Source organism: Gymnoscopelus braueri, assembly GCF_963280865.1.
Source record: "Gymnoscopelus braueri genome assembly, chromosome: 17".
Lineage (NCBI taxonomy): Eukaryota > Metazoa > Chordata > Actinopteri > Myctophiformes > Myctophidae > Gymnoscopelus > Gymnoscopelus braueri.
The window spans coordinates 19,902,070-19,915,365 of NC_137617.1; the positions used below are offsets into that span (position 1 = coordinate 19,902,070).

Genomic DNA, 13,296 nt, shown 5'->3' on the forward strand with positions numbered 1-13,296 from the left:
ACATTCACAAGCCTGTGTCCATACAAAACTTTGCAAGCGTTTGCGCATGTTCACTGATGCATCCCTTGCGCGTACACAGAAACACACACGTTTGAATGTGTGTAAGTGCATACCGTTGCTGTCGGGCAGAAACCTCTATCTCCATATTTAAACTTTTTGTGTTTTTTCGTAAGTGAATGCCCTACTTGATCATACTACAGTGTCACACAAACGCATCAAAAATAGCAGATCTACAAGCTCGAAATGTGGCACGAAGCGATGCGTTTTGAGCTTGTCAATCTGCTATTTTTGCTATTTTTGAATTTGAATGCTGAAAAGTCACAGTTTTGGACATACTGTATGAGGTTTCATCCCGACAGAGACGATACACATTGCTTGTGTATGTACTTACATATTTCTGTATGTGTACACAGGTGTGTGCATGCGCGCGCGCACACACACACACACACACACACACACACACACACACACACACACACACACACACACACAGAAATACCCATACAGTACACAGAGCAGGGGTGTTTGCCCATGCTGCACACCCAACCAGATATGCACACGATCAATATTTAATATAGTTTTTTAACGACTGCATCCGTTCCTATCTCTTCCATTTATGAAACTGTCCCTCTTCAACCCCAACTGAAAACAAAATAGGCTTTTTTTAGCTTGCCTGAAAATACCTCCTGAGGGAACGCAGATAAAAGCATGTCATTTGTTGTGAGAAGTGGTATCGAGGCCTCCAGGACACCAAACAACACTGAAATGGTTTTATTTCACAGAAAAGTACAGATAATTACAACACTAAAATGTTTGAAGGGTTGACGATGACTCATAGAGTACTTATAATAATCAATCAATGTAATTATTTTTATTTGTAAAAAGTAAGGTTATATAATGTCAAATTATGTAAGACAGCCATGTCTCTTCCAAGATTCAAAGTTCAAGATTGTAGTGTTGCATCTTATATACAAAATATAAAAATTCAACATTATAGCTACATTAATAAGCAATAACAAAGAAATAATAAATAATGGCAGCAATAGTAAGAAAAATATAGCATGTACAGTACATTGGTCATAGGCACAAAGTATCTACATTGGTCATATACATTAGTCATAGCTTGCCATGTTTGAAGGGGCTGTGTGTTTGGCTCCTACTTCTAAATGTTATCCATACTGTATGTGTATGTGTATGTGAGCACTGCAGTGGTAAGTAGCCATGGGAACCAACTGTTCCCGAGCTACAGTATGTGGCCCATAGGTCAAAAGCCTATCTCTTGTTTCCTTAGCGCGAGGCAGCTTTATGTACAAGTAGGCTACACCCCCGACGCTAGTATGTCACAGGGGCTTACCCCCAATCCAACCCTTGATGCTGAGGGCCAAGCAGGGAGGTGTTGGGTACCGTGTTCTTAATAGTCTTTGGTATTGTATGACTTGGCTGGGTATTGAACTCTGACCTTTCTGAGCTGCACTGTGCTGAGCTGCACTGTGCTGTACATGTGTATAAATATCATTTTTACTTGCATACTACAGTAGATGTGTATGTGCATTTACATTATGTACATGTGTTTTATGTGTGCACTTATGCAAAGTTTCATGTGCCAGTGTGCGTTGTATGTTTAAACGTCTAAACGTTTGCAACTTTTTTGTACTTTGAACACAGAGCACTTTATGAGCATAAACACATTTCTTAGCCTCTGTCTAAGGAGTCTTCCTTAAAGGTTTATGTAGAGAGCAAGTCTTTTTCTGCCAGTTTTTCTAAAATGTCATTCCACCATCTCTTTGCAGACATTAATGAGTGTGAGGTGTATGGAACCTGCCCCCAGGCATGTAAGAACAGGAAGGGCGGCTATGACTGCGAGTGTGCTCCTGGGTACCGCTCCGTGGGAGCCGGCGCGATGTGTGAGGCTGAAGGTGAGATGTTTTACACCACTGTCACTCTGGCTTCTGAACTGTCAGTGTGTCTCAGGGTCAGTGGAATCACTTATGCCCTTTATCAGGGGTCTTCAATGTTTTTTCAGGCCAAGGACCCCTTAGCTGTGAGAGAGAGATGAAACAGGGACCCACAGTACATATCAGAATCATGTTAAATGTGTGTTTTAAGACATTTTACCACTTAAACCCTCAATACTTTGTAAACTTGACCGTTGGCTCGATATTTGGTCTGCTCTTTTTTCCCTGCACACCATAACCCTTCACGCGTTGTGAGCTTGTAGATCGGGTATTTTCGGCTTATGTTTTGGCGGCCCCCCTGCAGTATCTCTGAGGACCCCCTGGGGGTCCCGGACCCCCTGTTGAAGACCCCTGCCCTATATTCAAATGTAATATTATTTTTACATGCATACAGTACATGTGCATTTACATTATGTGCATGTGTTTTATGTGTGCAATATTCTTTGTTAGCCCCCAAAAATGTAATAAAATAATTATAATAGTAATAAGGTTGAACATTATCATTATCATGTCCGTTGTTGTTAGCCCCATGTCTTGTGAAAGTAAACCACTACCTGCTATCCGTCGGCCATGTTGTCCCTCAGGGTCTGTTCCCCTGCTGCTGCTGCCGGAGAACGTCCGTATCCGGAGGTTCAACCTGCAGACAGAGGCCTACCACGACTTCCTCAAGGAGGAGGAGCGCGTCATGGCTCTGGACTATGACTGGGATCACAACAACACTGGACTCAGTGAGACACACACACACACACACACACACACACACACACACACAAACACACATGATACACATGCGTACACAGACACGCATGCATACTGAAAGACATGGTATAAAGACAGTGAACTCTAAGGTTCAGTTCAATTTAGTGTAGCAGAGCCTTTCCATTGAGCCAACAAGTTCAATAGCAGCACCCCGGCTGTTTGACCTGAATGGAACAGAACAGTATTTCATATCATTGGTAACACCTGTGTTTAACCTACTACTTAATGTCACAGTGGCTGCTGTGCAAAAGGTCTAATGGGAAGAAAGAATGCAGAATATATAAAGTTGATACACATGTCTACAGACTGGATACATGATCACACATCCGCCCATCGCATACTACTTACAAAAAAAGACAACTGGCTCCTCACTTTGAAAAGACAACCTTTCAACAATAATGAGAGAAGTTAATAAAGAACTAAAAAGAACATGGCTAATGATGCCCATATATTTGACTAGGTATGGTGTACTTCACTGTGGCTGGTAAGGACTCGATACCGGGTGCCATTAAGAGGGCATACTTACCAACAGTGGATGATGGCAGCAACAACATCGGTGCTGCCGTTGACCTTGGAATCAAGTACATCACCAGCCCAGATGGAATTGCAGTAGACTGGGTGGGCAGGTGAGGTGGCAGTGGCAGCTTTTGCAGCAGCCTACTAGTTTTCTTTTCCCCTTTTATGCTTATTTCCTTTTGTTTACAATTATGTTCATGTCTTGGTAAACCGTTCAGAAAAACTAATTTCATTGCATGTGATTTTAATTCATTGCACAAAATAAAAACATGATGCAAATTAAAGAACTCCAGGTGATATCTGTCTGTGGCTGTCTACGGCTCACAAAGTAATGACTTTTTAATTACCCTTATTTTTTTGTTAATTAAATGATGAATGAATATCAGATTCCACAAACTGAACATACTGTACAGTACAGCAATATTAAATTAGCTGTATAACTTGTACATTGTGTTTATAGGTTTGTAATTCTTCTGCCAACAGGAACCTATACTGGGCAGACTCCAGGGTGAAGAGGTTAGAGGTGGCCATGTTGGACGGGCGCTACAGGAAACACTTGGTCAAAACCGATCTGGGCCACCCCTCGGCCGTGGCCGTCAACCCAAGCCTGGGGTGAGAAGCAAACGTTTTTTCCACAGCTGCTGATATACCATGGAATTTTGAGACAGTGTTTCAGACAGTTGAAAGTTGGAGAACTTCAATCAATTTATGGGATACTGTTAAAATCTCCAACCAAGTACTTCTTTTTACAGCTCTTCTAGCTTTAATATTTTATTTGATGGTTGTTATCAGTTGTTTAAATATTTATCCATACCACACTGCCTCTTCTAATAATTCAAAAAAAGAAAATCTAAAAGCTGGAAGAAAGGTCATGATATTTCTACAATTTAAAGTCTGGGGACAACTCAAAGTTTATATTTACAGAGCAGTAGTTTTTTTTCCCAGTTCGTGCCACTGTCAAAGTTATACCATGAACTGAATAGTGTTTGCGACCTTAAAATCACATTGAAATACGTACTTGTTACATTGTCAATGCTGTAGGTCATCTTATTGTGTATTTCCTGCATTTATTACTGGCATTGCCACTGCAAATTAGGCATTTCATTTCCAATATGAAACCAAAAACTATTTAAAACCAGTGCCTTGCAAAATCCATTTCAACGTTCAAGGTTCACTTTATTTGTCATTTACATGCTTGCACTTGAAACGAAAATCGTACTCAGGATCAGCAGTGTACAGTAAAATAATTATCAATAAATAAAAAATAAGCATAAAATCCTAAAGTGCAGTGAATTGAAACTGAGCAGCATATTAAAAACGGTAGCATCCAGCATTTATCAAAACAAGATAACATGGCAGCATGACATACTGTATAACATGACATCCCTCCATCTTTCCTCACTCCATCCTTTGTTTTCTCCAGCCTGCTGTACTGGGCGGACCGCGGCAAGGTAGCCAGGATCGAGTACTCTTGGCTAGATGGCCAGCAGAGGAAAGTGCTTGTGGCTGAGGGCCTGGGCTGGCCCACTGGCCTGTCAATCGACTACACCAACGAGAATAGGCTTTACTGGTCCGACTCTAAGGAGAGCCGCATTGAGTCTGTGTTGCCTTCAGGAGAAGACAGAAGGACTGCTGTATACATAGGTAAGAGGGAGCTGGAAGGACACAGTGAAAAAGCAATGCTGTATGTATGGGAATAGAAGCATGAATGGTGTTTTAATTGCAAAAATGTACAAGCTTAACAAGTGATTATTATTACTTGCATTCAGATTTTATTCTTTCAAGATGTTGTGATCAAATTATCTTATTGTAAATTTGATAACTTGCCTAGAATATCTTAAAAGAAGCCTGAAAATGTTTCCATATTCACTTTTTTTTCTAAAATAAACCCTGTTATTTTTTACCTTGTCTAGATGTACGGAACCCCTTCAGTGTCAGTGTGTTCGAGGACCATGTTTATTGGAGCACCCAGGAGAAGGGGGAGGTGTTCCGGCAGGACAAGTTTGGCCGCGGCACCAAGACCAAGCTGCTCACCGCCGGGCCCTGGCTTACCCAGATATCAGTCTACCAGCAGCAGAGATACAACTCCATAGCCAGTTAGTTATGCACACAGACAACAGACAACACACACAAGCACGCACGCACACATGCACGCCATGACACACCACGCAGAGTGCAGCATGTGCTCCTAAGCATGCGAAACACCAAGGGCCTATTGACATGCATAAGCATGCACACATCGTAGTCATATCATTGTCTTTAATGTGCGTTTTCCAGTTGCATTTTCTTTAACCACCTGAGCCCAAATGTATACTTCGCTGTGAAAATAGCCCACAACGCGTGACAGTGTGACACGTTGACAGCTTGTAGATCGGCTAATTTCTTTATTTTGGAGCATTTTCGCCAGAAATTACATTCCCAAAACAGGGGTGCCAGGTTGAAAGTGGTTAGCGACTTACTGCGGATTCAGACTGGGTCCGATTGATTCAAACCGTTCCCGAGTACGATTGGCCTCTCGCAGCTGGCCAGTATTCACATTGGCCAAGATTCTTCCGCACTCGAGACCATTTCATTTAACAGTAATGGTAAATATGTGCCTCATGGGGGCGCTGTGGACTACGGGGCTTTGGGAGAGAGAATGTCATTCACAGAAGAAAAGTCACTTGTCAGAGTCTAGAGTGAATAATAAAGTTTGACTGTGTTCCTGATGTTGTCTTGAGTTATAATAACAACAGATCAACAATACACAACCAAAGCAGTGTGTGCACTGGTCTTTGAAACCTCGAAATGTAACGTCGTCTCTGTTAATGATATTGGCGTCACGGACGCATCCTTGGTATTTTAGCAGTGACGTCACGGACAAATCCTTAGTATATTTATCCTTATATACGCGTTCGCTACACATGTGTTTTTTGTTTATTATTTTTCACGGCTCGCGCTACTCAAACACTAGCGGGATTATTATTTCTTGTCAACATTCAAGTAGAACTATGAGAAGGTATAACCCAGCTAAAATAATGTGTCATTATAAAAATATATAAATGATAAATGATTAGCAGTCCACTTCCTCCTGTTGGTACGGATGGCTTCACATTGCATCGTTCCGTACCCGAATACGCATGATCCGGATCCGAGACTACCTCCGGAGGCGGTCTCGGGTACGGTACGGTGATCCGTTTCGGGGAACGATACGCAACGTTCACACTATCACAACATCAGCCAAGTGGTCCAGGGTGCGCACCCGGGACCATATGAAACGTGTGAATCCGCCCTTAAACCCTATCCTGAGTTGACTGGGGTTCCCCCAGGACTTTTTTTCCCTTTTCAGTTTACCAGAAAGAGCAGATCTACAAGTTCACAACGCGTATGTGTTTACGACATTCAACAAAACAATGATCAGGATCTAACCCATTGTCATTTTAGATTTTAGCGTTGGCTATAAAATAGCAGATATACAAGCTCACAGCGCGTCACTTCGTGCCGCGCTGCGAGCTGCTAATTTTTTTTTAAATATTTTTGAAAAATCTTGAAAGCGTTTGAAAAGCGTTTGTAGAATCGGCCTCAGGTCTTAGTTGGCTAAACACGCTGTCACTACCTTCTCTCCATCCAGTGACGAGCCCATGTAAAGGCACCTGCAGTCACCTGTGTTTGCTCCGACCCGGAGGATACACCTGTGCCTGTCCTGAGGGCACCAGCATGGTCTCTGGCAGCAACACGGAATGTGATGCCGGTGAGAAACGTATTTTGTCTTATAATCTTACTCTGTGTACGTCTGTGGAGAAGGAAAACAAGTTAAATATTGACGATGAATTCTGTTCTCCTGTTCAGGGTTTGACCCGCCCCCCACTATGCCTCCACCGTGCCAGTGTCAAAACGGTGGAACCTGCTACTTTGACGACAATAAGGCTCTCTGCAAGTAAGTGAACACGCGCATGAATGCATTAACATGCACACGCACACGCACACACACAAGCAGATGCAGATATGGTAGCTAGTAAAGCTCTGGCCAACATTTGCATTGTATTGTTTCTCAGGTGCTCTCCAGAATGGAGGGGAGACTACTGTGAGATAAATGTATTCCACACCATCGCATCATCAGGTACAATTATTGTCAATTATAATGTCATGTCATGTCAATTATAATGTCTTTTACTAGTGGTAAGAGGATGATGCACACACGCACGCACATTCAAACACGCTTCCTTGCCTCCTCTCTGTCCATCAGTGGGAATAGCAATCGGTGTGTCATTTTTGATCGTGGCTCTGCTTGGTGGCCTGGTGTACGTTGCTCACAAGAAGCCTAAAATGCTGGGAACGCTACGGAGCAAGGTGCCATCTATGCCCTCCATGCCATCCATGCCCACCCTGCCCAGCTTCAGGTGAGAGTGAGAAAACAGACAATCAATCAGTGGCTGATGCTGTTCTGCGTTCAGCATTATGCTTCAGGATGAATACCACAGTATAAAAACTATTATTATTATTTTATTATTATAAAAAATATATTATTATCATCATCATCATCATTAATGTGACTATTAAGGCATATCTGCTTCTCTGAGATAGAACAGCAAAGAGAGAAAGGAAGGAGAGAGACAGGATAACATACTGTAATTTTGGTCCAAAGCCAAGAATTGTATCCATTAAATTGCAGTTATCTAGTTGAGCCAATTTAACATTTTATTGAATTTCAATGATGTTCCGTTCCACCTGTGTCACATACTGTATGTGTTCTGTTTTCAGAAAAGCTCAGTCTCCAAATGGATCGGAAACAACCGCAAGTGATATGAGACCAAATGCTGAACCTGTTAGTGTCACTGGTGCACCTCACCGCTTAATCAACTATAGGAGCAAACATTTCAAATCTAATACAGACCTGTCCAATAACACATTCATACATATTCTATTGGTGAAGAAACATGTAACTGGAGCAAATCGATTTCACTGGCAACTACAAGAATGCAAGCTTTAAATGTTTAATAATCCCGCTAGAAACACCTCTCCATTCTCCAACAACATTCACCATGCTTTATTTTGTTTTTCCCTTTACCAATTCAGTGAGATTAATAAATGGACAGCAGCTGAAGGTAATATAAATTGTTGGTATATTTCATACAAGCATGGATAACTGCTTGCACAGAGAAACTCCTGAATGAAACAAACACATAGTATGTTATTACCTTTAGTGTATATCCATGATAAGATACGTCTCCTTTTTGTCATTCTCAATTGGCGTAGTGTGTCACTGAATGCTACGTGGTTGCTACCCTGTCACGTTCAACAATGTGATTGGCTGCCGCCCCCTGAAATGTGTTTCTCATTTACATAAATTTGAGACAAACTGAACTTTTGGACACTCTCCTCGCCTGCTCCAACCTGCCATCAAGCCAATAATCCTTTGCACGGGATTGACGCCTGCTTCAATAGAAAATGATTGGGAAGGGTTAAACCCTATATACTTTGTGGCCCGCCCTTTTTTTCCCTCTACACCAAATTTCTTCGCCAGAAATAGCTGATCTACAAGCTCCTATTTTTGCCTAATGTTTGCCCCAGATTAGGGACGCTAGGGTTCATGTGATTACAAAATCGCCTTGCTCCACCTACAGTGTATCTGCACCGTAAGCGCTGTACTGAAACATTTTTTACAGGCTGATTTCCCTTACATTATATTGCATCTTGATAAATATATATTTGGATATATTTCCGCCCTAATCTTCTTTGGACAACTCCATGTCTTTAATTTACCCATTCAGGTGCCTTGTTTGAATGTATCCATGGTGGAGACCGAGGGAAAGAGTTTTGAGAACCCAGCATACGATTACGACAGCGCAGAGCCCCCAGCTCCCAGCAGTGTGGAGACTACGGTGACGGTTCCTGATGGATCAGTCAAGGTCAATAGAATTACATTCACTGCTCCTCGCTGCACTGAATTCATTTGAAACACAACTCTCCTCTTAAATAAAGTAGAGATCGTTTTGATGCAAACAATATGTTTTATTGAATAAAATATAAAACATTTTGGCGATTTAGACCCTATTAACATATAGCGTATAAGATTCGCTTTTAATAGGGAGAGAACCCCCCTGGAGTCTTACGCTGGTGGTGGCACTGGCAGTGCAGATGAACCTCCTTCCTTCTCAACTCTAGAAGACAATTGAGATTTTAACAAGGTGGCGTTGGGGATGGAGATCAGTTGCTCGTCGCTTGCTGAAAAGCTTAATTGGCTGACTGCAGATTGCCAGATTCCGATTGGCTGGTAAAGCTCACACCTCAAGCTGTGAATTAAGGAGAATAAAAGCGTGAGAGAAGAGATCTTCCTTATTGAACTTACGCTTAGAGCTACATGTACAGGAGAGACCGCTGCTTTCCCCACCATAACAGGGGGAAGCCAGCAAAAAGAAGAGCGTCAAAAGTTGAGAAAAGTTTGACTTTGACCCTTCGAGACAGAAAAGCAAGCCGTGATTGAGCAACTCCATTGCCTATTTCTTACCTAAAATGTACTGTATAAATTGTTTACAAACAAGCTGCAAGAGACGAGCATCGAACGTCTGTACTTCTCCTCCCTGTCTTTGAGCTCTGCCTGCCGGGGAGTGGGGACAGCTGCTCGATTTGATCTACTTGGAGTGCTGGAGCTCTCGCTACGAGGGTTTCACTCATACCTCGGTTACCCATTTTATTCCATTAGTGAATGTCCAACCTGTGAACATTCACTTGCAGCTGCATGCTGTTGTCAATTCAGCGTATGGCTTTATTGTGTTAACATAGCAGTTAGTTACAGACACACTGTTTGAAGAGCTCAATGAGTTGAAGTTTGGTTCTCAATGTATATTTTCTTCCTAGGGAGAAAACACAGATTCCGAGGTGAACATTAAGAATCCCTTATATGCAGATGAGGTTCAAGTTGTGGCAGAGCCCATCGGGAGTGCAGCCGCACCTGTCAGCATTGTCAGCATCGAGGTTCGTTTCATAAACATCAAAGGGCTCATTTCCCATTTCAACATTGACCAGACATTCCCACATGCGGAGCTGACAATGACCCTGAGGTTTGATTTGATATACCTTTTAACTGTTCTCAATTCTCTTATCTGGTGGACATTTTAGGGTCCCTTTGACAACCCAGCATATGGCGATGATGACATCGCCCCTGAGCAACCTCCTGCCATGGAACAACAGGTAGTCATGGAGACAACACAGTGGTTCCATTCTGAATCACGATTCACTCATTTTAAAAAGGTAGTGGATCAGCCATCAGAACCCCCGTGATCTACGCCATTTGATTGGTTGAGGGGAGCACCCAAAATTACAGTTTTTCATACCAATCCTGTCTGACGGCTGAATATCCACTGCCTTGCGAAAAAAAGGATTTCCTCAAGTGTATAGAATATAGTATATTCTTTCATTAACTACCCACACAATACCAGGAGTTGTTACTAAAAGATGCGTGGGAGAAACTGCCATTTTGGTTTCACAGACTGCCAAAAGACAAGGAATCTTCTGTAGAAAATACATAGACTCAGGGTGGGGGGGGGTTGGCTTCAATTCAATTTCCTCTCTTTACACATACCGTATGCCACAGTTTTACACCAAACGTGTGAGGAAATTGGAGTTGGAAGCACTTCATTCCATCTTTAATCCTTTTAAATTGCTTTCCCTGCCAGTTTGAACCCATGCCAGATGACAGTCCCGCTGACACGATGATAAACCCCCTGTACCTGGTGAGTACAGAAGCACAGCAGGAAAGCTACATTGAATATTTCAACAGATATCCTGCATGGCTAGCCCCCCCCCCCCCCCCAAGGTGTTTATTATTCTGTGCTGCTTGAAGGGAGGAATTTCATTCATATTCACAGAGCTATAAAGGTCCTGTGCAACTTGCTTGTTGGGTTAACCAAAACTCTGGTGACTACACAAGTCTTAACACCATCATTTGTCAATTTAAAAAAAAGAATTATCCAAGAACAAGATTTCATGGTTAACCGTTATGTACTTTGTGTATATCAAATTGTGAAAATATCCGATTTAAAAGCTTCTACATCTGCTATATTATGCAGAATATTCGCCTATGACATGCCCAGAATAGGGACGTTAGGGTTCACGTGCTTCATTGAAAGATTGACAATTTGGAAATGCATCTCGTGTTGATAGCATGTATTTTACAGTTGCTTCCAACACATTACAGCATGATAACAATACATTAAAATCGTTCAACAGGACTCCACACAGACCCTGGGTCCAGCAGGTTCACCTGATCTGACACCAGGACTAACATTAGACCTCACCTCTCTACAGCAGGACGAAGACTCATTCAGTTTAATTTGAAGGTGTAGCCATTCTAACATAATTCTGTATCAACGTATCTGTGGCTTAGCTAATATAGTACTAACATCGGCAGGTTGAGAGTATCCATAAGCATTCACAACACTGCTGTGTGTTTTGGGTGATGTCAAATGCCATCATATAATCATGGCCCCAGCATCTCTTTGAAAATAATCATGCTTCTTATTGTAATGTATTCTGATGAAGTGGGTGTTGTGATTTAGAATCGCTGTCCTCTAGGAGGTGGTGACTAAATTACCATTCTCTGAGCCCGGAGAACAACATGACACCAAAGTTTATTAAACACACGCACAGAATATACAGTATACCTTTGCACAAGCCATATTTACGTGACAGTGATTTGCCGTATGTGTGAGTCATGACTGAAACAGAAGTAGGCAAGATAGGACAGAAATAGGAATAGATAGAAAACATGATGATCTAGCAAGTAGGTGACAGTTGCACTTCAGCTACACCCTGTGTACGTGGGCCTGCAGTATCCTGATAAAGAGCACATGGCATCAGAAACACATACGTATCTATATGCTTAGGATTGAGTTAGTATAATTAACTATTATGCTTACACAGCTTAAGAGTGATTAAGTATAGTTGTCAGATTATGTACAGATACTGGGTCAAGCCTCATGCATATTACATCAGTTACCAGTAGGGTATATCTCTGTCTGAGAGAGAGAAACATTAGCCATAAACTTTAGCCATTGTGTACTACATCCTATGGTTGTTAATATCTTTTAGTGACAGTTACGAGACTGAATACATGATATAGCAGAATACGTATCCTATCAGGGTTTTACAACTAATTTCCCAAATGTTTTGTAAAGACTTAGCAATCTCTTTAATTGTGTGTATTTAAAATAAATTGTAAATTGTTTTTATGGTTCATTAAATGTTTTTTTTGTTTTAATATATGTATATTTTAAATTGTAGAAATCGTAGTGTGTTCAATAAAATTTCAATGACTGCAAATTAGTTGGCCTGCAATATATGCTATTCAGAGAACATGAAGTGGAAAGTGTGTAGGCCGAACCGCTGGTATTAATCTCATTAAACAAATAGCATTGCCCTGTTCACATTCACCTTCCTCTCTCTCTCTCTCTCTCTCTCTTTCTCTCTCTGTCTCTGCTTCCATCCGCTATATGCCTCCTTCCCTTGTGCAAAGGTACGGTAGGCTACACATGTCAAAGAGATCTGTTGATAGTCAGTATTAATCCACTCTCATCACTACAGATAGGACACTGATCCCCGTTAGTAAGTGACCCAGTGAACTTGGCTGAAATTCTTTGTCACCAATTTAATTTCATGATCAGCGTGATGATGATCACAGAGCAAAGACAATGATGTCAGTGCTTCCATACTCTCTCCTCTTTCATCCCTTCTCGTCTCCTCTCCTCTCCTGTCCCCTCTTCTCACACCATGATCCATGTCTCATCACATCAAGGCCTCTTCTCAGCACATTTACCACAACTAGGGCACAGGGAGAGAGCGAGGGAAAGAGCCCACTTCTACCAGATATATCCCTGCTTCTTGATAGGGAGAGAGAGCCCACAACTAGATACTATTAGCTATACATCTATTCTCCATGATGTTTTTGCATAGTAGTGTATATTTGTCTGTCATTAAATGTTTCGATGAATTGAGTAGGCTACAAAGGACCCCAATGGAAACAAGCCATAGTACTTTCTTGGGTTTAAAATCCTATTAACAGACCTTGTATTGAACTGTGCTTGTCTTT

At 41.7% G+C, this 13,296-nt stretch overlaps 1 protein-coding gene across 1 annotated transcript in view; it reads left to right on the forward strand.

The window, feature by feature from the left end:
* The window catches only part of LOC308105024 (low-density lipoprotein receptor-related protein 2-like), a gene marked incomplete at both ends in the record, with an annotated part of 61,133 nt that extends 49,587 nt beyond the window's left edge, over positions 1-11,546 (forward strand). The window contains 16 exons of the mRNA XM_080455659.1: positions 1,791-1,916; positions 2,540-2,683; positions 3,175-3,340; positions 3,714-3,842; positions 4,654-4,874; positions 5,144-5,326; positions 6,841-6,960; positions 7,059-7,146; positions 7,265-7,329; positions 7,456-7,609; positions 7,971-8,034; positions 8,981-9,118; positions 10,068-10,184; positions 10,329-10,400; positions 10,886-10,942; positions 11,439-11,546. Of these exons, the coding sequence (XP_080311785.1) occupies positions 1,791-1,916; positions 2,540-2,683; positions 3,175-3,340; positions 3,714-3,842; positions 4,654-4,874; positions 5,144-5,326; positions 6,841-6,960; positions 7,059-7,146; positions 7,265-7,329; positions 7,456-7,609; positions 7,971-8,034; positions 8,981-9,118; positions 10,068-10,184; positions 10,329-10,400; positions 10,886-10,942; positions 11,439-11,546 (1,952 nt within the window). The remainder of the gene's footprint in view (positions 1-1,790; positions 1,917-2,539; positions 2,684-3,174; positions 3,341-3,713; positions 3,843-4,653; positions 4,875-5,143; positions 5,327-6,840; positions 6,961-7,058; positions 7,147-7,264; positions 7,330-7,455; positions 7,610-7,970; positions 8,035-8,980; positions 9,119-10,067; positions 10,185-10,328; positions 10,401-10,885; positions 10,943-11,438) is intronic.
* Positions 11,547-13,296: the final 1,750 nt, after the last annotated feature.